The following is a 23,896-nucleotide window of genomic DNA, read 5'->3' as shown; positions in this document are numbered from 1 at the left end:
GAAACCGGCGGTAATCGCATAAGCAAACGCAGAAACGAGAATAGAACGCAGGTCGTCTGAAGCGAATCCAAGGCAAGAAAGGAGGCCCCTCTCCCAACGGCATCATCATAACGATTGCCAGCTCCGCAGAGAAGCTTCCCCTTGCCTGTCAGGACCATGTCGGTTTTCCAAAGGCCTGACAAGCCTTCCTTCTGCCGTTTAGATATCACGCCGCTTGAAACCCCCTCGATTCATGATGTAACATTGCGCCAAAGTGAAGCACCGCAACACACAAAGAGAACATCGTGCCGTTTAGCAGCAGCCACCTGCCGATCCAGACTGGACACCCTGGCCCTGGCCAACCTGCACAGTCGGCTTGTTGTTAACAGTGGCGGTTCCCATACGTTCCTTGATCTGCCGTGCCATTGTCAAGAATGCCTGTTCAACATTTGACGCATTCTTGGCCGAAGTCTCGAGGAAGGGAATTCCGAGGCTATCGGCGAACTCCTGTAAAAATTCAATACATGTTAATAGTCTGGTTTCTGTTCCAGTGTCCTAACGGCCCTGAGTCTGTGTTTAACATACCTTGGCAACGGTGTATTCCACGACCTTCTTGTCCTCCATATCGCTCTTGTTTCCAACGAGCAGCTTGTTAACACCCTCGGTGGCGTACCGGTCAATCTCCTGAAGCCACTGCTTCACGTTGTTGAAGGAATCCATGTCGGTGACATCATAAACAACGCAAATTCCATGAGCACCCCGGTAGTAAGAAGATGTGATAGTACGGAATCGCTCCTGGCCGGCGGTGTCCCACTGTATATATTATTAGCTTTGTCTTTTAAGTCTGGTGTTCAATATAGCATACGATCTGAAGCTTCACGGTCTTGCCATCGAGTTCGATTGTGCGGATTTTCTATAATGAGCCATCAGCACCGTACTCTCTTGCGGCCAAATACGCTGCAGATTTCGAGACGTACGAAGTCGACGCCGATTGTCGAAATGTAGCTTTCAGTGTAGGTATCATCAGCAAAACGGAGCAGCAAGCAGGACTTTCCAACACCGGAGTCACCGATGAGGAGCAGCTTGAAAAGGTAATCGTATCTATCTCGATGGTTAGGCAACGGAGATCGGTAAGTTTGGGGAGTTGGGTCAGTTGGCGGCCAAATCAGCGACGCGAGGATACTCTAGAAATAGATATCACATCAGTCAAATTCAATACGAAAGCAGACTCGTATAGTCGACCAAAACGGGGAGCATAGTTAGAAGAGAATCTGGGGGGATGGGAAATGGGGGAAGGCTTACCACTCAGGATTCATGATGAGACTTGGGAAGCGAATAAGGAGGTGAAATGAAAAAGGGATAGAGCACACAAAGACCTAGAGGATTATAAAGAAAGAAAAAAAAAACTAGTTGATGGGAGTCGAAGTTCCTAGGAAGTCGGGGGAGGGGACAATGATGGAACAGTCGCCTGAAATGATAGGAGGTGCAGGGAGGCAGACGCACCTGATGCGCAGCTTTGTTTCACGTCGCAACCACTCGGATTTCTATATCTTCTTGATTTTAGTTCCCTTTTTACACAAGTCTATATCAAGAGCATAATATGCTTGATTTTACGTCTCATATCCGGGATCACCTGCTCCCTCAACTGATGTTATCCCGTGCATAAACTCAGCCTCGTGGGTACGTTGCGCATAGGACCAATGATCCGAAGAAATTCAGAACTTCCCTTTTACATTGTATCAAAATCAAATGAATTTTTAGTTGAACAAAACAAAGATATTGTTGAAAATCATAATGTAAAGCATTTACGCGTAACCGTGTGCCTGCAGCCATTCGAGAACCAATGCCTCCTCACGCTCCTTATATGATGCATTGGTTCGAATGTTGTCCGAGACAATCACAAGTGCACGGTCATAGGCCCCCGTTTCCTTGTCCTTGAAGAAAGCCGCGATGTCATCACTTATCTGGTGATCGGCAAACTTTGATAGACCCATACGGACAAAGCGCTCAAACACAACGTTGTTAAATGATAACCTCGTTTCGACAGCCGTCCAGTTGTCCTTGATGTACTGCCACAGCAAATGTCGAACCTTCGAGTTGGCGGCCAGAGATACGGCACCGCTGTGGATGTCCTGGACAGCCACCTTATCTGAAAACACGAAGTTCAAGTAGTCCTTCACTAGAGCAGCATCCTTCGTGCGTCCAAGTGCAGACAGGCAAATCTCTTTGCCATCCACAGAGTCGGTTCGGATATACTCTTCCTTAACAGCATCGTATTCCTTACTGCCGCCCTCCGACACATTGACACTGAAAATCACTGACCGCAGATTAGTATGAATGGCGCCGGTATCTTTTCCGGTCGCCCAGAGATCAAAACGGCGCTTGGCCTCTGAGACAAATCTATGAAATATTGAAACCATATTAGAGACTGCTAAACAACATTCGGAGAGAAGGAAAAAGAGCTCACCCTTCATGACCGGAATTACAGGACATTGCAATGAGCAGCTTCCGAAGTTGAACAATTAGGTAGTCCTCATCGGGCTTGAACTCCCAGCCAATCCGTTCTGCGGCCGGAGACGCCAGTTTAAGCGTAAACCGCTTCAATCCCTCGGCTACTTTTTCGTTTTGTGAGAAAACCGACCGGATATTCGCCAGAGACGCAGAGACTTGGGACCAAACACTGCGAGATGAGATGTCAGAAACGACAGCAAAGGACCATAAGGAGATGTTCCTCACAGATAATTTTGTTCCTCCTTGAATCCTTCCAAAAGAGTCAACAACGCGGGTGTAGTGCCCTCGCCGGAGACTGCAAGGGCCGCTGCATCACCCAGCAGACCGATCTTGTCTTCGACGCTCAAGAGATCAAGCGACTGACCCAACTTTGCCAGATGCATGGGAGAATAGTTGGTTCGATAGAACCCAGAGAGATCCTTGTTGATCTTGTAAAAAGTGTCCTTTCCAATTCCTCCAACAGTGTCGGATTTCGCGGTGAGAGCACGGGTGTCAACAGTGGCCAGTTTCGGTCCGGATTTGATGTCGAGTGGAATCCACCATTTCGTCTCATCTTCCTCCGGCTTCGCGTCGCCGGTAGACAAGAATCGATTCTGGCTAACGGTGATCTGGCCCGGTTCCTCTGTCACGGTAACAACCGGGAAACCGATCTTGCGAATCCAGGGATCCTAGGACAGGTCAGTTACATCTCAAATTAACCAGGCAAAGAGCCAAGGGTTAGGTATTTACTTACCATGAAAGAATGCACATCCTGGCCGGAGGCTTTGCTCAAGGCGGACCACAAGTCATTTGTCGTTGCATTTCCTATAGCCACTCAGTAGACGTTCCTCAAAAATTTCTTGTTCGACGCCCTACCATATGCATGAGATTTGAGATAGTTCGCAACCCCACGCAAGAAAGTCTCTCTACCAAGGTGGATACTCAGCATGCGAATGACAGAGCTTCCTTTCAGGTAGCTGATATGGTCGAAAATTTGGTCGACTTCGAGGGCGTTTCGAACAGGAACTTCAATAGGGTGGGAAGCGCGGAGCGAGTCGAGGTGGAATGCTTGTTGCACACCTTCAGCCTGAGAGAACGTCAATATTGGTCTTCACATGATGCATATTACCTCGGGAATTCCATACGACAAACTGGGACCAGACGTTCCATTCTGCTTGCATATTAGATACTGTGTCAGAGGCTCGTCGCTCAGAAGAGTACGAAGCTCACCAGGATAGAAATGATCAACGGCAAGCCAACCGACCCACGTTGCGAATCCTTCATTCAACCACAGCTCATTCCACCAGTCCATGGTGACGAGGTTGCCAAACCACTGGTGGGCCAGCTCTATAAAGTGAGTCAGATACCAAAACCATCTTGACACTTAGATACCCAGAGATCGAATGTGGGGACTGACCGTGAGCCACAACATAAGCAATGCGGTTCTTGTACCGATTATCCGACTTTCCTTCATCGAAGAGAACAGCGGTCGTTCGATAGGTCACAAGACCCCAGTTCTCCATGGCACCCATGGCCTAGATACCCGCAATTAGCTTAAATAAAAAGTTCGAACTCATAGGGAACAAGTCGTTACCCACAAATTCGTGAACAGCCAGAAGATCAGCTTTGGGAAGGGGGTATTCAATTTCGAAGACTTCCGAGAAATAGTCGACCGTGCGGTGAGCACATTCTAGTGCAAAACGAGCCTGATCTTGAAGGCCCCGCGTGGTGTAAACTCGAACGGGAATACTCTTGCCCTGGTATTTGCGCTCGGTCATAGCCTCAACATATTCGAAGTCGCCAACTGCCCAGGCCAAAAGGGTAGGTGCTCATGACTGGTGTCTTCTCAAACGCGACAAACTTCAAACCGGGCTTGGTTCCATCTCTTTCTGATTGTACAGGCATGTTGCTCAGTGCAGTTTGTCCTTTGGGAACTTCAATCTCGAAATCGAAGGTGGATTTCAAGTTGGGCTCATCGAAACAGGGGAAAGCCCTTCGTGCGTCGCATGACTCAAATTGAGTGCTTAGCATGTAATAAAAGTCATCTTCCTTAGGGGTGTCGGGAGACGGCTCCCCGACAGGCTTATACTTCGAGCGGTAGAAGCCGGCCATGGCGTTGTTCATGGTGCCTGTAAAGTTGATGGAAAGCACGACATCTGCCGGCGCAATCTCTTGCGAAAAAGCAAGGGAGACTCGCTCCGATTGCTTGTCGTAGATGATTCCGGATGCTTTGGCCAATTGGCTCCCTATGACAAGAAGATCGACATTAGTCTTTTCTCTATATCACACCAATGATATGCTCTCACACGTACCATCTTTCCCCAATATCTCGGCATTTTGTACTTCAATCTCCTTTGAGTTCAGCACAATCTCGCTAGTAGCACGGGTGACCTTGAGATCGATCTTTAAAGCGCCCTTGTATTCCCATGAACCACCGAACTGCAAGTCGAAAAGCGAGACATGGTAGTTGATAGGCTTAGCTCTATTATCATGTCAACTTCGAAGTTGCAAACCAGAAAGAAAGGGGCTCGAATGTGGAAATGAAAAGGAAGTAGGAGAAAAAAAAAACAATAACCTAAGCGGGACATCACTCATCACTCACACGTCAGGAAGTGTTTCTCGTTCTTGAGACGCCATCATGCGGACTTCGGCGGAACAATGCCTGATGAGAGGGAAATTTAGGTCTATTGTAGCAGCGGGTGTAGGCAGTCGAGGTCGCAGTCGAGTTCGCAGTCGAGGGAAATATGAACGAGAAAATTTGTGTAGCGTGCGAGAAAGAGGAGGGGTAGGGCGGACAGTGACTGGACAGAGGACTTCAACTGCTACGCCAGCTCGAATGGATCTTCTTCCCCACATCGGGGGGATTCTAGCTGAACCGTCTACGGCTATCGTCGGAAATATTTCGAGGATTATTAATTATGTAGTTTGAAAGAGATTTCAACTTGTGACTGGGTGACAAAGGAGAAAAGGAGGATATTCTCCAACGGAGCTCCGTCGGAAGCTTGGACCATCTTTAGTCTTCCGTTTGGAGCCTCTTTCTCTCTCTCCATCTTTCTCTCTCCATTCTTGCCTACAAAGATGGCCGACTCCGATGAAGAATATGTGGGGGAGGTAACAGAAGATGAAGATGATTTACAGGTGACTCGGGGCGATAAACCGCGAGCCAAAAGAAAGCAGCGCGGAGGCGCAGAATGGGAGCTATCCAGAACCTGGGAGACACTTGTGGAGGGTGCAGATGGTACCATCAACTCGACCGTCGAAAGTCTGCTAGAGGCTGGAAAACGAAAAAGGTTAGCCCCTTCTCTTTACAGCGTCCATACATTCTTGCTGAAGTGCATCGGTCGTCCAGGCTTTTAAAAGATACGACACCACTACAACGCGGTATCATTCGACATCTTATCCTAATTCTGGATCTTTCGCAATCCATGTCTGAGAAGGACTTGCGACCCACAAGATATTTGTTGACTCTCCGATATGCCCAGGAATTCGTTAGAGAATTTTTTGAACAAAATCCCATCTCCCAGCTTGGTGTCCTTGGCCTTAGGGATGGTCTCGCGCTCCGAGTCAGTGATTTGAGTGGCAATCCAACAGAACATCTCACAGCCATACAAGCTCTCAAACCACAAGATCCGAAAGGTTTGCCCAGTCTTCAAAATGGATTAGAGATGGCACGTGGTGCTCTTTTGTATGTTTTTACACCAGCTCCATGTAGCCTGGGAACGGAACTAACCGGTGAATTCAGCCATACACCTAGCCATGGCACTCGAGAAGTGCTATTTATATATGGTTCCCTCCTTTCCTCCGATCCTGGAGACATCCACCAAACGATAGACACCCTGATTAGCGACAAAATTCGGGTCGGTATTGTGGGTCTCGCGGCCCAGGTTGCAATTTGCCGGGAACTTTGTACAAAAACCAATGGTGGTGATGAAACAGCCTATGGAGTAGCATTGAATGAGCAGCACTTTCGGGAGCTGATGATGGACGTGACTACACCCCCTGCTGCCTACTCACAGAAAGAATCTGCAAGCTCATTGCTGATGATGGGATTCCCTTCTCGTACAGTGGAGTCAAGCCCCTCGCTCTGCGCATGCCATTCAAAGCCCTCACGAGGAGGCTATCTTTGCTCACGATGCAACAGCAAAGTGTGTAGTCTTCCTGCGGAATGCCCATCTTGTGGGCTCACGTTGATCCTTTCAACTCATCTGGCACGATCGTATCATCATCTATTTCCCTTGATCAACTGGGTCGAAGTGCCGTGGCGTCGAGCCTCGCGAAGCTCCGCTTGCTTTGCCTGCGGTCTTTCTTTTCCATCCGTGCCTTTGGAAGACCACTGGCAAATAGCAGAGAACCAGACCAAGGGAATGAGTGTAAGCAGTCGCTACGAGTGTACTGCGTGCCGTAATCACTTCTGTATCGACTGCGACCTCTTTGCACATGAGGTCGTTCACAATTGCCCCGGCTGTCAAAGTAGAAGCGCACTCTTGCACTCTGAGGTAGCCAATCAAACATCAGGTGGGATGGATGGCATGGTCTAGGATGTGGAATTATAATATTGCATGGTTTGGCGTTGCAAGATATCCCTGGGCTTTTCCGTTCACAGGCCAAAAGGTAGCATGGAAGGCGTCTGTCTATACAAGGTACTTTTTTCTTTCTTTTTTCTTTCATGATTTCCATGTGTATTTCGCCATTTCTAAGAGTAGGAAAGGCTCAAAAGGGTCGAACGGTGCAGAGTAAATAAATAATTGGAGAACTCAAGGGTAGATGATGAGCCTCGGCTACTTAGATTAGATTGTCCCACGCCATCCATCCTCCGCATCATCCACATCCCAGGCCTTTTGTATTTTTCGCTATCAAACAATGGCGCAGCCCTCAGAAGCTCGGGTCTTTGAAAAGCTGCAATCTTACTCCTTCACATCTGACCCTGAGTTTTCAAATGGCCTTTCAATAATACTTGGTCACCCCGACACCCCCGCCACCGAGGTGGAGATGAACCGGGATGACGACCTTGTCCTGCAGGCCAAGTGTTTCTTCTTCTCACGGTATGCTGGGAATACCTGCGCAAAATATTTTAGGTACTAATCTGAGTATAGAAAAGAAAAGCTTACCCCAGCTATTGACTTTGCTGCCTTCAAATCATGGTTGGCATCGCGGGCAACGGAGCCCCAAGCGCTAGGCAATACAGACTTGCAAATTTCCGAAACATCAGACCCAAGCTCATCTGGACCTGAGAGTTCAACACATCCTGAACCTGCTTACCCATCGTCATTTGCGCATATCGTGGAACTTATCACTACCGGACAACCAATACCTGGGATCCAGGATATCCCGGACACAGTGCTCAGTGGGCACGATATTTCCAGTGAGAAACCACGGCGACGGAAGCCATGGGAAAAGAATGAAGTGGTGATTAATTCAGATGAGACTGCAAGCGCTGCTCCCTGAAATTCTGTTCTATCCACATGAGGTTCAGGATGGATTAAATATTTGAATGGAATAGAATTTCGATAATAACAATATGGTTTCCTTAAAAGAAAAAATTAACGTGACACGCCACAGGCCTCAATCTATACGATTGAATGAAATGATAGCCCTGGGGGATAGCAAGCCAAATGAATAAATCGGCAAGCAGTGATAACTCACAATATTGAAACACAGAAATGACTGGGTAATTTGGAATTGGGTCAGCAGATATTGATAAGGCACGATTAGGAGAACTGGCAAGAAAAAACTTTTGCCTGGAAGCAGAGGAGGTAATATGCTCAAATGATGCTTTTACTTCTTTGTTGTTGGTTCTTGGGAGGAGGAAGGAGGGGTTTTCTGTTTTCTCTTTGCGCGGCGAATAAAAGTGAATAAGAAGTATCAAGAGACAAAATCAACGAAGCGGCGCATAATTGGGTCCCCATTGATGTCCGCGGCCAAAACGACCACTGGATTGGCTTGTGCTAGTAAATTTGTCTTCGTTGAAATTGTTGAAACGGCCGATTTGCATTCCAGCCCCAGGACCAGGGCGTGTGGCATGAGATGGGTTGCAGCAAAGCATAGCCACACGAGAGCCGAATTTGGAGCCACGAAGGGAGACCATATGTTTCCTAATTGAATAAGGTTAGACTTTAGGCCACTCAAAGTGGGAAATGAACTGTCGAGGAGTAGTACCGAATGTGACTAGCCACGAGCTCTCGTTGATGAGGCGCAGCATTCATCAGAATCCACTGGATGAGATAGTTCCCATACTGATCACCCGCTACTAGAAACAAATTAGTACCCTATCATTGTGTCAAAGCCCGGGCAACATACTATCGATCAATGGCATGCGAGGTCGGTCAGATCGGCCAGTGCAGACACGAGAGAGATAATGGTCCATGAACTCCGTGCCGCCAATTTTGAGACATTTTTCCACGATCTTAGATGCGAATTGATCCATACTGTAATCCACCGCCCAGCGAAGGACGTGCTCAACAGCACGGCTCTTGTCGTGGGGAGCGCCGTGCTCGCAAATGTGTTGGATGCACCAATTTCCAAATTGACCATGAGCGAGTACATCAATCTTCGCCAGTACTTCTTCGATTGCCGGCCGCTTCAAAATGTTAGCATTGGTATAGTCAATATAAATTTAATCAACATAGATGATCAAACAGAGAAGCAGGACAGCGAGAGAAGGGATTTGATGCATATGTTAACGGCTCGGGCTGACGGGGAATCTTACCTTTTCCTCCTCCACGCAATTCTCAAAGATATTTTGGACGACTAGACTTCCTGTCTCTCCAAGGGCAACCTCATGCCACATTCCACGTAATGCCTCATTCACTTTAGCCATCACCTGCGGAGGATCACCACTCCACCGGAGTTCAAAGAGTTTCTGCCAAACGTGGCACGCATATCGATGGATCACTGTCTCGGGAATTCTGCGGAGAAGTTCATGTACCATGATAGCTTTATGCTCCTCTGAAACGCAGTCAAATGCCTTTTGGACCACATGGCAGCCGAACGCATCCATGCTAAGGTTTAGCGTGTTGCCTCTGATCGAATTGGCGATGGCGATGACTTGCTCCGGAGTTCCATGTTCAAAGCAGCGCTGTATGAGGAAGTTCCCAAAGCGGTTGACCATGAGTGGGTAGGCTTGATGCACAATTGACTCGATGATGTCGTATTTTTGCTCGGCTGTGCCGACCTTGAGCTTTTGTTGTAAGAAAATCGAAGCTTGTTGGTCATTGTTGCAGATTATCTTTTCTACTATGTACTTCCAATCACATGACACATTCTTGTCGAGCAGGCGTCGGTAATTGAGTGGCTCAAGCGGTGACACGTATGTCTGGATAGAATTTCCGCTCATCTGACAAGAGTTAGAATGAATGCAAACATGACGCACATGATTGTCTCTTACCGAGTTGTTCCATGCGGTTTCATTCGTGTTAGCGCTTGTAAATTCGGTAGCAGTAGGTGAAAGGGGGCTTCCAATCGGTCGAGGGGGGTACGAGGGCACAGAGTAAAGCCCAACCTGCTGAAAGGCGCTGGGAGGCCTCTTCGGCGAAGCGGGTGACTTTGGGTTTTGCTCACTGGAGGACAACACAGGAGCAAAGTCACTCCAAGTAGACTGAATTGGAAATAGAGATCCACCCCTACTACTTTGAGTGATGGAGCGACGAGTCCCGGTGATGGGTCCTGGGGGGTATAGCATCTGGTCACCAATGGGACGCGAGTAGAACCCACATGGACTAGCTGAAGAACCCGAGTGTGCTCTGTGTGATTGTACAGACGGTGGACCGGCAAACGGAGGATAAAAATTGGAGACCCCCAGAACCGATTTGGGTCCTGGCTTGTAGAGCTGCTGGCTCTTGAAAGGCTCTCTCCGTATTCCCTGTCAGCGGCAGGCTCATTCTGGGCCCAGAGCCCGCGAGATCTGTTGTAAGCTCCTGTAGACAATGGATCCGAGACATCAGATTGTGAATCGTCTTGCCCACCCCATGCATCTTGGAACTGGCTGAATGCAGAGCTCGATGCGCCAAATGCATTCTGCAGGTGACTGATGGTCTGCTCTGTAATTTCGCGGCTTCCGAATTCAGCCTCTGATGATGGACCCAGAGCTTGATCCAAGGTATGTTTTATCACACGGGTTTGAGCAAGCTCTTGCTCCTGTAGAGCAATCTTGGAATTTGCAGCAAGGAGTTCCTGCTTAAGGCGAAGCAGCTCTACCGTTCTGTCTTCCTGGGGGTATGGATGAGTGGTTTCAGTGAGGGTTAAAGCTGAGACTGTTGTGGCCGGAGTGATTTGGGATGAAACGGAAGAGCGATCAGTTTCGGAACGTGGAAGGGTGATCATTTTTGGAGAAATCTTCGCCAATATTCTGTCAAGATCCGATGTTTGTCCGTTCAAAGATTCAACTTTGATATGATCTAGCTTCTGCTTCTGAGATTGTGAGATCAGAGGGACATACACTCATAAAAATCAATACTACAGGAAACACATACCTTGCTCGACGAGTGCTCAGTCCCTTCACCAGACGAGACCTGCAACTTCCCATGTCGGGATGTTTCAGCCGCATCGGAAGGGCCGTAATGAGTAATCGAGTCCTGGGGGCTCTGACGCGGCCAATGGGATTAGTATGCTAAAAAAAAATTGGTTCAAGGCTGTTCAGCAGCATACCGACGATTCATGTCCAAAAGAGAGATTTCGCACATCAATGCCATCATTGGAGGCAAAACGTCCTCCATTCCCCATGCGACCAAGTGATGAAGGCCCGCTTAGGGTAGACATATTGTCAACTAGAAGAGATTTAAAGTGAAACAAAAATAAACCCAGATATGGAGACAGAAGAAAGAAAGATAAAGGAGGGGGAGAAGTAATGAAGTCGTTGCGTGAAGGTTGGGACAAACAGGCTCGTTGGAAACCAAGTGAGTTTACATGCAACGAAAAGGATTCCGAGCAGATTCTTGCAAGATGACGGTAAACATAAGGGAACTTTTTGAGATGAGGAAGTTGAGTGGATGATGAGCAGAGACGAGATTGGGACTAGAGGATAGGTGAAGAAGTAGAAATGTGGGATGGAAAGAGAAGAGAGGGGGAAGAAAAGCGAAAATGAAAGAGAGGAAGGAGCAGAGCCAGAAGAGAGAACCTTCCACTGAAGATATACATGTTCCTACGACCCAATTAGGCATAGTTGGTTCTTTCCATGAAAAAGGATACAGCATACGTCCATGGATGTATGTACTAGTAGTACTCCAAAGATATCTTAGGTATGATTATAGAAGCTCATCATAGCATTTATAGAATGAGCTTTTCACTGTGTTCTGCGTATTCTGCATTTGATAACTACTCATTTTCACATTTTTAGCTATAATACCGAGAAATGACATTGTAGTGTTTCTTGAATATAACGTATTAATATGATCTGGAGTCAAATAGATCGGATTTTTGTTTTTTTTTTTTTTTTTTTAATTAAAGTCTTATGTCGTTAAGAATAGAGGCTGCGTATACACATTTATATAAACTTGGAAGTATATACAACATATTTACATTTATCAGACCCAAACACTTCAATATATGGACAGTTTTTCTTTGCCCTAACTCCCAAAAGCCAACCTTGGAAGATATTTGCATGCAGATCAGGGTCCATGCCACGTGATCTAGATGACGCGTAATAGATAAGAGTAGTTACATAGTTATGTAGTGTAGTTATACGCAGACGGAACAAGGGGACATTTTCTTATTATAGAAACTCCCCCCAATAAAAAACCAGGGGGAATAACGGGAAAGATGATAATAATTCATAAAGAAACAAAAAAAAAATTCACTATGTAATAGACATAATCATACTTTTAAGAGTATTTTCTCCAGCCATTTTTCTCAACATCGTATCCCGTAATGTAAGTGGCGGTATACATCGTACATGGAAATCAAATCGCATCTCTACTATCCGTGGTAGATTTCAATTTATTATTGGAGTGGATAGCTTCCGAACTTACAGTTTCCCAACAATTCCTTTGTCTAACATATGCCTAGGTATCATCAGGTGTATTTCCACATAATCATTCCATCGCTTGGCTTCGCCGAAAGCGTGTGTGTTTCTATACTCGACGCTCATTCGCCCAGAGAGATTCGTCATCGACAAACCGGCGAACTAACCCGCCCTTTTTCCTCCATTAACTAGTGAAGCGGACACATATCCTCACCGGAAATCATTGAGCAGATTGCCTCTCCGCAGCTGCTTCTTCGCCCTTCTCGGGTAAGTGATACCAAGTGCGGGTTCTTTTCGGGGTCCGGAGAATTGACATCTGAAGATAGTCTAGACGTTCCGGGTAGTGGAAGATGGCTACAACCACAGTAACCGGTCATGGGCGACGCGCCTCCATGCGCCAGACCGAATTGCAAATACCAACCAAACCCTCCATTCCTCAATCAACGAGCAGTCCGATAGACAAATTCCCGCCTTACGAAGACACCCTCGACGCCGTCGCGGGGTCAACCCGTCCAAATCGAAGCGCCTCGGTGAAATATGCCCCGAACGAGCTCTGGGAACCCCGAAAAGCAAGCTTTTACTCACGAGAGTATGGGAATGGATCATTACGGAATCCCAAACACCGCCCACGAAAGAGCATCAGTGAAGCCATCACGACAATCAGAACACGTAATGGCAGTATGAGTGCCAGTGCTCATGAATTGGCCGAAGCACTTCGCGCCCCAGTCTCTTACCGACTCATTGTATGTTGATTCGCATTTTGACAATATGCACACATAGAAGAAAAAAAACTTCAACGAAGCCGCTGGCTAACATACTGTCTCAAGGCTCTCTGTCTCGTTTGGTATCTGACCTCTGCCCTCACAAATACGTCCTCAAAGTCGATATTGAACGCCCTTCCGATGCCGATCACATTGACCATGATTCAATTTGCATTTGTCTCCTTTTGGTGTTTGCTATTGGTGTATCTCTCTACAGTTATACCCCGGTTGCGACAAGGTGTCCCAATCCTTCAACATGGAATTCGCTACCCATCCCGTGACGTGATTGCCACAGCCTTGCCCCTGGCAGTATTTCAATTGGCTGGTCACATTCTGAGCTCTATGGCTACTGCACAAATCCCCGTATCTCTGGTCCACACTATCAAGGGCCTTTCCCCTCTCTTCACGGTTCTAGCATATCGGGTCCTGTTTCGCATTCGATATGCGCGGGCAACCTATTTATCGTTGATTCCTCTGACTGTGGGTGTGATGCTTGCATGCTCTACCGGAGTGTCTACAAACTTTTTCGGTATTTTTTGCGCATTTGGTGCAGCTATTGTGTTTGTCTCGCAAAACATATTCTCGAAGAAGCTGTTCAACGAAGTAGAATCAGATATAGGGCGGCGGAAGTTGGACAAACTCAACTTGCTTTGCTATTGCTCCGGGCTGGCTTTCTTTCTCACTCTGCCTATCTGGTTTGTTACAGAGGGTTACCCGCTAGTATCTGATTTCATTCATGATGGTGTGATCTCGCTATCGGGTAAGCAAGGCTCATTGGACCACGGCGCTCTTTTCATTGAGTTTGTCTTTAACGGAGTCTCACACTTTGCCCAAAACATCCTGGCCTTTGTGTTGCTGTCAATGGTTTCTCCCGTCTCCTACTCAGTTGCATCATTGGTCAAGCGTGTGTTTGTGATCGTGGTGGCGATTATATGGTTTGGGAGCTCAACCACCCCGATTCAAGCATTTGGCATTGGCCTTACTTTCGTGGGCCTTTATCTTTACGACCGCAATAGTCATGATGATGTAGCTGATCAAAAGGCAAACACGGATTATTTCCGTGCCGAGCAGTCCATTCTTCCAATGAATGTGCGACACCCAAGCAAGCCATGGGACTCTAATGGTTATGCCTTCCCCGCAGAGAGGACCTTCGAAGGTGCCCCCAATAACTCTCACAATACATCAAACAACTCCAAGAAGGAAGACGATGGGCCTGGGCATGTTCGACCAAGAGGGGCCAGTGTGTCTCGTACTTGGTTACCAGGGACCAAACAAGAATCCACTTGGCAGGTTAGCGATTCTCAAGCTGCAGCCTAGCATTTGTATTTTATTGGTTCAGTGTACGATATCACAGCAGCAAGGTATTGCTCAAAGAGCTTTTACATTACTATCCTTTATCCCTATTGCGCGTACACTTGCCTAGGATGCAGAGCATTCTTTCAAGCCAAAGATGTATTTTGGCTGCGTATAGGGGCTGCGTATAGGATAAATCAGAGTTCAGATTGGCACCCAAAGTTACAATAAATGGGATCTAGCAATATCATAGATAAACCCCCAAAAAGGTATAGCATAAATAGGATTGCATTGGAAGCGTACAATATTTAATAGATATATATCTATCAGGAGTGATGTAGCTACCGTTGGTAAGGAACAAAGTCATAATTAGGCGAACCCTTGACAGCTCCAGCTACGGTGCAATTCTGCTCTTGGGACATGCTGTAGAGGAAATAGGAACAGGGAAATGGCCTGCCTCCTACAATAAATGATGCCCTTAAAACAATTTAATTGAAGAAGGGAAAAGGAGAAAATGGGGGCAGAAACGGGAGCTTTTAAGGGACCTCGGAGCGGGAGTTTATCCGCCTAACCGAGTCAATTGAGCCAATCCGCGTGAGCCCATTTCTCGTTGCTCTTAGTCAGCAAAGTGATGGTCAGCACTCCCATTATGTAACCTTAGAACCGCAGATTCCGATGCAAAGTGCTCTCTGAACTCCCAACCCGTCACCAGGATCTCACCCCCTCGCCCTCCTCCACCTTATCTTCCACCCTCATATCTCTGATCCCCTTCCAATGATGCGGCCGCAGCTGTTTCGTGCGGCCGCCCGGTCCCTCCGGGTTCCTAAGGTCACACCTCGGACATTCGCGACGACAGCCCCTCGCGCGGCCGAGGTGGAACTCACCATTGGTAAGTCCAATCTTGGGCTAGTTCATCCAAATTGATCGATAACTGATGGCCTGTTTCTCTAGATGGCAAGAAGGTGTCAGTAGAAGGTAGGTTTTCCCTCAAGATAACTCATTGTACATTCGCTCACATTCTCTCCCCAAAGCTGGCTCCGCTCTTATCCAGGCCTGTGAGAAGGCAGGCGCAACGGTTCCCAGGTATGAAAAAGACTCCGCCAATCCAATTTACTCACAGTACTAACATGTACCAGATATTGTTACCACGAGTATGTGCCTTTGGTCGAGTTTCATATGTTGTTTTTGCTAACATCAGTCCCTTGAAGAAAACTTTTGGTTGCAGGAAACTGTACGTCCAACCCATACTCCCCCATCCCACGCCATTGAGTACTTACAGAAACTATAGGTCGTATGTGCCTCGTTGAGGTCGAACGTGCCCCAAAGCCGGTTGCCTCCTGTGCTTGGCCGGTACAACCCGGTATGGTGGTGAAGACGAATTCACCACTTGTTCACAAGGCAAGAGAGGGTGTCATGGAGTTCCTTCTCGCCAACCATCCCCTCGATTGTCCTGTCTGCGACCAAGGAGGAGAGTGTGATCTCCAAGACCAGTCGATGCGTTACGGTGCAGATCGGGGTCGATTCCATGAAACCGGTGGAAAGCGTGCCGTGGAGGATAAGAACATTGGCCCACTGGTCAAGACCTCAATGAATCGATGCATTCACTGCACTCGTTGTGTCCGATTCATGAATGATGTTGCCGGTGCCCCAGAACTAGGAACCGCCGGTCGCGGAAACGACATGCAGATTGGAACCTACCTCGAGCAGAACCTCAACTCAGAACTCTCAGGCAATGTCATCGATCTTTGCCCTGTCGGTGCACTAACCTCAAAGCCTTATGCTTTCCGGGCACGTCCGTGGGAGCTCAAGCACACCGAATCGATCGATGTCCTTGATGCGCTTGGCTCTAATATCCGGATTGATAGCAGAGGCTTGGAAGTGATGCGGATTGTCCCACGATTGAATGACGATATTAACGAGGAATGGATCAATGACAAGTCGCGGTTCGCATGCGATGGGTTGAAGACTCAACGGCTGACAACACCGCTCATTCGTCGGGAGGGCAAATTCGTTCCTGCCACTTGGGAACAGGCTCTAACGGAGATCTCATCGGCTCACCAGAGGCTACAACTACAGGCCAATGAGTTCAAGGCTGTTGCTGGACACTTGGTTGATACCGAATCGCTCGTCGCCATGAAGGATCTGGCAAACAAACTTGGCTCTGACAACCTTGCCCTGGATCAACCTGGAGGCGGTGCCCCTATTGCTCACGGTATCGATGTCCGTTCCAACTACCTGTTCAACTCTAAGATCTATGGAATCGAGGAGGCAGATGCAATTCTTTTGGTTGCGACAAACCCTCGTCACGAAGCTGCAGTTCTTAACGCCCGTATCCGCAAACAGTATATTAGATCTGATCTTGAGGTTGGACTTGTCGGCGAGGAGTTTGAGAGCACATTCGACTTCAACCATTTGGGCACCGATGTCTCTTCCTTGAAATCCGCTTTGTCCGGCGAATTTGGAAAGAAGCTTGCCGAAGCCAAACGGCCAATGATCATTGTAGGTAGCGCTGCTGCAGAGCACCCTGATGCCAAGGCAATCTTCGAGGCTGTCGGTGGTTTCGTGGAGAAGAATGCAAGCAATTTCATTACCCCTGAGTGGCAGGGCTATAATGTGCTCCAGCGTGCGGCGTCTCGGGCTGGTGCCTATGAAGTTGGCTTCACTGCACCATCTTCCCAGGTTGCTCAGACTACTCCCAGGATGATGTGGCTTTTGGGCGCAGATGAGATTGCCCAAAGTGAGATACCGAAGGATGCATTTGTTGTCTACCAGGGACACCATGGTGATCGGGGTGCTCAACTTGCTGATGTTGTTCTCCCGGGCGCTGCATACACCGAGAAGTCAGGCACATACATCAACACAGAAGGCCGTGTGCAGGTTACCCGTGCTGCCACTTCTCTCCCCGGTGCAGCTCGTGATGACTGGAAGATTATCCGGGCCACTAGCGAATTCCTTGGCGCTCCTCTTCCTTATGATGATATTGAGGCTCTTCGTGACCGCATGGAAGAGATCAGCCCTATCATGCGTCGCTACGACGTTGTTGAGCCGACCTCAGTTGGCTCCTTGGGCAAGGTCCAACTTGTGGATCAGAACAAAGGATCTCCAGCTACCGGGGCTCCTTTCAAGAAGGTGATCGAAGACTTCTTCTTCACTGACGCTATCTCTAGAAGGTGATTACCCTGTTCCATCCTTTGCCATTAATCGATTTGCATTGCTAACTCTGCTTTAGTTCGCCTACCATGGCCCGCGCCTCCGCTGCCAAGGCCACTGGAAACCCTGAGACCAACTTCATGGCTGCAGGAGAAATGTCTCCCCAGGCTTTGTATGGCTAGATCACGGTCTATTTTGACCTCATTCTGTGTTTCTTTAATGGTTGCAGGCGTTTTATTGTACCACATCTTAAATTTCCCTCTTGATGTACTGTTTCCTTTCCATCCTCTGTGTTTTTCCCTATCATCTTGAACACCCTTCCGGTTCCTGTTGACCTCTTCGCCATTCTCCGGTGTCGCCTGGGATTAATCGGTAGTGGTTGCCTTGTACATAAAGACTGAACTCCCAAAATTTCGAGTCCATGGGCGTTGGAGATGATGGATCTGTGCTACTTTCGTGATTAGGTGCGTAGCGACTTTTGAAAGGTACAGTTGAGGATTTTTATGGTAGAAACGAGATTAAATTATACCGGGACAACTGACTTGAGAGGGGAAATATATATATATCCCAATGATGGGAATAGAATAGGGCAAAAGAACGAAAGACAGCCCCAGAGACCTATCTATGGGTGTGTTGAAGTATCAAGGAGTCATCATCGCCTGGGTATATACATAGTTATCTATGTTTATAGGCCTAAAGAGTCAAGAGAAACTCCTAACTTCTATCCTGGTTGATGGAATTATTTAACATAGAACATTATCTCGTTATGTTGAACTTACTGTATCTAACTTTTTATCCGACTTGTCTCATTCAGGTGGCCAGTTTAGAGTTCATCATCATCCGTCTCTCCCGCGGTTCCTTCAGCATCTTTGCTGGAAGGGGCTGAAACAGTCTTCTTGTTAGGCCCAGTCCTTTTAGCAAATGGTAAATCCCTCCGAGGCGGCGCGGTGTCTCTCGCTGGGGAGACTCGCCTCAACTGAGCAGATTCATCCTGTGACGAATCATCTGTTGTGCTATTGTTTTGTTCCTCGTCCAAAGGTTCAGGGGTCGAACGCTCTTCATCATCAATATCTTGATTATTGTAGGCACCTGGATCAGTCTTCATTGGATCGATATCCATCCGTTCAAACCCATCAGAGTCGTCTGTGTCGCTCATCTTGCAAGCGCTTCTCTTTGCTGAATGCGATTTCTCGGCGATTCCATGTGGCTCCTCGGGGATGCTAGCTTGTATTTCGGAGACTGTCGATATTTAGTCAATCAATATATCCAGATTTCTCTATTTATGCCACCTACCCTTGGTGGGATTCACAGTAGCCGAGACCAGAAGACGTTGCTGGTTACGGATTTTAAGCTTTTTCTCATTCAAGACCTGTACAAAATTGGCCACCAGTCGATTCTCATGCTCGGTTTTCGCACGCATAAGCTCCTCAAGTTGTTCATTCAACCTATGTATGGTATCTTCGGCGAGGCGATAACGGCCTGTTAGGCTGGATACCTGTTGTTCTAGCATATGAGCTCTGGCTGCAGTAATCCCCGTCCATTCAAAGAGCTCAACAGCTTGTTCATCATCTTGCTTGAGGATAAAAGCACCAAGGCGTTGCTACATTAGTGTTAGCTAGGGATATACATATGTACATATAACCAACCGGTATGGAACACGTACTGTGATTGTTTGCACTCGCTTCCGTATCGTGATCACAATTTCCTTGTTGTCTTCATCAGGACCCGAAATATTGGCAGAAGCTTCGAGACCAGTAGCCCAATCCGCTCCATTGGGGGGAACAGAACATTGACCAAGAATGAGAGAGAGAGTTTTAACCCATTCATCATTCGAACCTTGGTAGTTCTTCGCTTGAAGGTCTTTCAGGCGTGTCTGTTTCACTGTGCGACATGAGCTCATGACTTCTAAACTTCATTATGTGACGACCCACCCAAGCCAACATAGGGCGATTCCCCCTCAGTAGCCATCAAGCTCAGATCCAACGGCGCAGGGCCAGTACATGAAACATGGATGAGTACAAAAGCCCCAGTCTCATCAGATCTGGGAAACCGTAAGATTCGAGGTTCTGTTGAAACCGGGGAGGGCATATTTGGAATGAATAATTCAAGTGACAAGGACTAGTGTATGGAATAAAATTTTAGAAAGAAAGAAAAGAGTAAAGTGTCAAGACTTCGTTCCAACCTTGGAAGTAGTTATTTTATAGATTTGGAAGAAAAACAATCAGGGCAGCAGATTGATCCCAAGGCAACAGAGCTCAAGTGGAACCCCGTTGGGGAGTCTCTATAACGTACTCCGTACTTTGTAGGAGGTACTCGACTGGCAGGTAATCGATACCGGGTCTCCACATATTAGAAGAATAAGTGCGAAAAGTACATATGTACGGAGTACTCCGTACTGGTTACGCCAGTAATAGGTCCATTACCACTCGCAATACATACATAGCTGTTAAATCCGTATGAAACCGACGAGTAATGTTTTGTAGATAGCTCCTATACCTACATTGACAACTACATGTATGTATAGTAAAAATGCTGTACCTACTAAAACAGCAAATACATACAATATGCTGTGAATTGCATGTAATGACTGGGTATCACATGCGTATTTAACACTTGGAAGTATGCAGTTTCTACCAAACATTCAGGTAAACTGGTTACGTAGGTACGTTACCAGTACGGGGGCCCTGTCACGTTCTTCCTCTCCTCCACGAGGAATCTGAGATCCAGCCACAACCGACACATCTTTTTTCCCCTGTCTCCTCTTTGTTTTTGCAATTAAACTCCTTTGATTCATTAAATTCCCCCGAATATCAGCAGCCGGAATCAAGTGTATTGGGGTGTCCCCAATGCTCAAGTGTCCTCTTCTAGCGAATGTTTATGGATGAGGACCTGGCATTTATCAGGTCGTCTAGTGAACCCGCTTGATCTCATTCGGCAAAATCGACTCTGGAGCAAGGCCGGCCTTTATTGAGCTGATTTCTTTACCAACCTGTCTTACAACATCTGAACTCACTTGTCGCGCTACGATCAATAGTGAAACTGCGCTTCTCACTCGCTTCTATCTTTCGTCCCTATCAACCGACACGGAATGACGCTCATGTTTGCACCCCCTGAACCCTCACCAGTGTCGCAAAGCACTGAGTCTGCCACTTAATCAAACCTGCTTCCAGACGCCTGTAATCATCCCATGACCTCCGTGTTCTCTGTATTCCTTCAACCAATTCGCTTCGCTGATCATGGAATCTTTACCAACCCACCTACGGCCGGGTACCGACGAACCGATTGAATGCTGGGATGATGACGACGACTTACAGTTCAGCGAGGATATTCACTTCCGCACCGCATCCAGCGCGGGGTCCATAACAAACTCGTCATTTCGGCCTTCTGGACACCGAGATTCTATCTCCTCTCGACGCTCTGCTCGCTCAGATATTGACTCTAATGCGGGCGATGAAGACTGGCAGGTCCCGCTCTATGACAACGATGAATTTGCAAAAGAAGATGCCATTGCTTCGGCCAAGACCGCAGGCATTCCCATTCCTTTAGATATCCCCAAGTCAGCTCTTATTGGGGGCACGATCAAGCGCTTGTCAACTCGAAAGACCAAGCAAACTTTTGTTGATGACTGGTCAGAAGACGTTGAGCTCCCGGGTCCCGAAACCCTATTACAACTCAAAACTCCTCGGGAAGCCATATTTCCGGAGTCTCTGCGACATTTGAGCTCCACTGCCACCAGTCCGGTGAAATCCACAGCCTCACCATCTTGGGATGAGGAATTCTCGACACGTTTACAATCTACCTTGGGGACATTAAACACTTTCCAAGACGACAACGATAGTTTGGAAACTCGAGATATCCTAACCCTCAAAGCCCCAACCCCTCGATCTCCGAAGAAATTGAACATTGCCAATGTTGGCAGTAGTTTCAACATTGAACAGGAAGCAGACGACGACTTCAACCAGGATTTTGAACTTCCCACCAATCATCAGCCTCTCGAATTATCCAATCGAAAAGCGAATGTCTACGTCTCCAGTCCTACTCTCGAGGACTTTGATCTTGAGTGGTCTGAAGGAAGTATCGGTGTGCGAGTTGGTGGTACCACAAGGGACGGTCGTTCAGTTCCTAGTTCTTCTATCTCTATTGCCAGCCCCAGTGTTTCAAGCTGTATCACGGTGGAAAGTGAAGACGATGGCCTTGACGGTCTTATCATTCCCGAAGGTCCCCTTGATTTCAGTGCTTCTCTGCTGAAGCGACAGACTGCGCAAGCTGAAAACACTGAAGCGGAAGAGAATCAGTTGAATCATATTCCTTCCGACGCTGACGACTTCTTTTCTGGCATTGATATCGACAATGAGAAGGCTTTCTCCTTTGGACGGCCCGCTCTAAACCCCAACATAAAGTGCAAGACAGAACGGCCATCCAGCCCGACTCGTCGATCTGCAACAACACTCACGTTCACCAGTGCGACAGGATCTCCACGAACTCGCATCCCGCGCTTGTCTGGTCATGATCGAAACCATTCAACCCACCTTGAGACAGTGTCAGAAAGTGGTGCACCTCTTTCCAAATTTCGAACATCACAATCGCGTTTAGGCCATTCGTCTCAATCGTCAACTTCAAGTCTGCCGGCCCCTAGTGCTAATCCGACCTCGCCGACTCCTACACTCTCTAGTCGACGGCTTCTCGGGTCTCGCACTTCCCGGGACGTTGCCCAGGCCGGCGAGGGTAAACCTTCAGCCAGGCGTTTAAAGACCAAGCGATCCCTACCATCGATTCGTGGTTTAGGCTCCGCCGCTTCAACATCTGCTTCCCAGCGATCAACGGTCGATCGGCCAGTCCGCCTTCCCTCCGCCAGACCTAAAACACCAGTGGATCTCTCCCTAGCTGATGCGAGGTCGCTGGGTCGCAGGCCACAGGTACCATTTATGCCGGCTGGTGTATCAGAATCCCAATCACACCATGCCAGTGTGAAGGGTTATCGCTCGACACGTCGCACAAATTCAGATAGCTCTGGTGGGCTTCTGAGTCCACAGGGCACAGTCTCTCGACTCTCCTGGCCAACTCGTAATGAGCCGTTCCGTGCCGGGTTTGGCGACACCAGCGTGGAGTCTCTCGGTTCCTCTACAAAACGTACAATCACACGACCCACCAAAAGGCGCAATTTCGGGGATGGAACAGAGTTGGAGTCATTCGATGACCTATCTACGTCGATTTTGGCAGAGAGCAAGTTCGTCAAACCCCCCACCGGTCGAGGTGCTCCAAGGTCCATCCGCGCCAGACTCAGCCAGAGCCGGATTGATCCCCCGCAAGATGAATCACCTACTCAACCTGTAACATCCCCATCAGCCTCCAAATTGCGCAGTCCGACACCTAGGTTTGCGCGAGATACAAATGCCTCTAGGAATGCAAGGGAACAACGTATCGCATCCATGGCTATTAACTCGAAAGGCCGTGAACCGAATCCTCTTTCGACGTTCAACTCAAACTGGAAGTCCCAACCTATATCAAGGATTCCTCCGGCCTCTGCAACGATCAGAAGCCGGAAAGGTAAACCGAATGCCAACTCAACGTCCAAGCCGCACTTGATCAAACCCATGGGATCTGGGGTGCAGGATGCCAAATGTAAGCAACACCTCTGATTTCTATTTATCTGATTTACTCAGGCTCACTGTTAACCATTTTCAGCTGTGAGAGGTATGCGCTACAACCCTACCACTTTTCGGTGGGAAGGTAACGAAAATCTGATTCCGGAATTTGATCCCACTGTTCTCAAATCACCCAAACCTGCACCAGCTCTCATCGCCAACGTTGGTGCGATGCAAAATGTCCAGACCGTTGGTGGAATGGTCTTCGATCCACATCGTATGTGTTGGCTCAGGGCCGCACCTCTGGAAGCTGGTGCGGACGAGGACGACGTATTTGCCGGTCTTGACGACTTGGATGACAAAATTACCAGCACCATCAATGGACGAAATTCTGGAGCATTTGAGGACCAGCAATTCCCAGTAGTTGGGGACGATGCAAGTGCCGGTGAATCCTCTGATGAGGGGCCTATGACCGAGGAATTTGATGTCGGCCCAGAATTTATTCGACGACAGCGGGCCGAGGAAGACAAGTGGAGACGCAAGGTTGATAAATGGGTTGGATTCGATCGAGGCGACCAAGACCACAAGAATCAATGGAAATGGATCATCCGCGATTTAGTGGCCTTTGACCACCATCGAGGATCAGCATAGAAGCACAGATTTGACGTCTGCACTGTATCCAC

The 23,896-nt window shown here is 47.9% G+C and overlaps 9 protein-coding genes across 9 annotated transcripts; 5 read left to right on the top strand and 4 right to left on the bottom strand.

The window, feature by feature from the left end:
* Positions 1-291: 291 nt before the first annotated feature.
* N7479_006231 (Rab family GTPase YPT1) lies at positions 292-1,295 on the bottom strand (the record flags this gene model as incomplete). Its single annotated transcript, XM_057253926.1, has 5 exons — positions 292-486; positions 565-792; positions 845-892; positions 957-1,161; positions 1,282-1,295. The coding sequence occupies 5 exons, from the start codon at positions 1,293-1,295 to the stop codon at positions 292-294; spliced, it is 690 nt and encodes a 229-aa protein (XP_057107788.1).
* Positions 1,296-1,784: 489 nt separating this feature from the next.
* Positions 1,785-5,325, bottom strand: N7479_006230 (M1 family metallopeptidase; the record flags this gene model as incomplete). The annotated part of the gene is made up of 12 exons (XM_057253925.1): positions 1,785-2,379; positions 2,447-2,659; positions 2,716-3,158; positions 3,224-3,294; positions 3,346-3,556; positions 3,615-3,640; positions 3,700-3,816; positions 3,887-4,004; positions 4,068-4,273; positions 4,338-4,715; positions 4,782-4,951; positions 5,072-5,325. The coding sequence occupies 12 exons, from the start codon at positions 5,323-5,325 to the stop codon at positions 1,785-1,787; spliced, it is 2,802 nt and encodes a 933-aa protein (XP_057107787.1).
* A 222-nt stretch (positions 5,326-5,547) lies between these two features.
* Positions 5,548-7,007, top strand: N7479_006229 (TFIIH/NER complex subunit SSL1; the record flags this gene model as incomplete). Its single annotated transcript, XM_057253924.1, has 3 exons — positions 5,548-5,759; positions 5,819-6,154; positions 6,212-7,007. The coding sequence occupies 3 exons, from the start codon at positions 5,548-5,550 to the stop codon at positions 7,005-7,007; spliced, it is 1,344 nt and encodes a 447-aa protein (XP_057107786.1).
* Positions 7,008-7,329: 322 nt separating this feature from the next.
* On the top strand, positions 7,330-7,914 carry N7479_006228 (DUF5572 domain-containing protein; the record flags this gene model as incomplete). Its single annotated transcript, XM_057253923.1, has 2 exons — positions 7,330-7,511; positions 7,563-7,914. The coding sequence occupies 2 exons, from the start codon at positions 7,330-7,332 to the stop codon at positions 7,912-7,914; spliced, it is 534 nt and encodes a 177-aa protein (XP_057107785.1).
* Positions 7,915-8,344: 430 nt separating this feature from the next.
* Positions 8,345-11,223, bottom strand: N7479_006227 (Pumilio-family RNA binding repeat-containing protein; the record flags this gene model as incomplete). The annotated part of the gene is made up of 8 exons (XM_057253922.1): positions 8,345-8,561; positions 8,626-8,716; positions 8,767-9,046; positions 9,176-9,802; positions 9,854-10,063; positions 10,093-10,875; positions 10,938-11,048; positions 11,113-11,223. 8 exons carry the CDS (start codon positions 11,221-11,223, stop codon positions 8,345-8,347), a joined length of 2,430 nt encoding a protein of 809 aa, XP_057107784.1.
* Positions 11,224-12,774: 1,551 nt separating this feature from the next.
* N7479_006226 (putative ER to Golgi transport protein (Sly41)) lies at positions 12,775-14,502 on the top strand (the record flags this gene model as incomplete). Its single annotated transcript, XM_057253921.1, has 2 exons — positions 12,775-13,167; positions 13,252-14,502. The coding sequence occupies 2 exons, from the start codon at positions 12,775-12,777 to the stop codon at positions 14,500-14,502; spliced, it is 1,644 nt and encodes a 547-aa protein (XP_057107783.1).
* A 666-nt stretch (positions 14,503-15,168) lies between these two features.
* Positions 15,169-17,851, top strand: N7479_006225 (putative NADH-ubiquinone oxidoreductase, subunit G). The gene is made up of 7 exons (XM_057253920.1): positions 15,169-15,367; positions 15,430-15,453; positions 15,510-15,561; positions 15,615-15,629; positions 15,687-15,709; positions 15,767-17,648; positions 17,708-17,851. Exons 1-7 carry the CDS (start codon positions 15,253-15,255, stop codon positions 17,808-17,810), a joined length of 2,214 nt encoding a protein of 737 aa, XP_057107782.1. The 5' UTR covers positions 15,169-15,252; the 3' UTR covers positions 17,811-17,851.
* A 600-nt stretch (positions 17,852-18,451) lies between these two features.
* N7479_006224 (uncharacterized protein) lies at positions 18,452-19,716 on the bottom strand (the record flags this gene model as incomplete). Its single annotated transcript, XM_057253919.1, has 4 exons — positions 18,452-18,867; positions 18,922-19,228; positions 19,292-19,509; positions 19,560-19,716. 4 exons carry the CDS (start codon positions 19,714-19,716, stop codon positions 18,452-18,454), a joined length of 1,098 nt encoding a protein of 365 aa, XP_057107781.1.
* Positions 19,717-20,864: 1,148 nt separating this feature from the next.
* On the top strand, positions 20,865-23,864 carry N7479_006223 (putative cytokinesis regulator (Byr4); the record flags this gene model as incomplete). Its single annotated transcript, XM_057253918.1, has 2 exons — positions 20,865-23,250; positions 23,314-23,864. 2 exons carry the CDS (start codon positions 20,865-20,867, stop codon positions 23,862-23,864), a joined length of 2,937 nt encoding a protein of 978 aa, XP_057107780.1.
* Between the last annotated feature and the right edge of the window lie 32 nt (positions 23,865-23,896).

This window comes from Penicillium vulpinum, assembly GCF_028829585.1.
Source record: "Penicillium vulpinum strain IBT 29486 chromosome Unknown utg000003l_segment0_segment0, whole genome shotgun sequence".
Lineage (NCBI taxonomy): Eukaryota > Fungi > Ascomycota > Eurotiomycetes > Eurotiales > Aspergillaceae > Penicillium > Penicillium vulpinum.
Note: the sequence above shows the minus strand (reverse complement) of the source record. Positions and strands in the feature narration are given on the sequence as shown.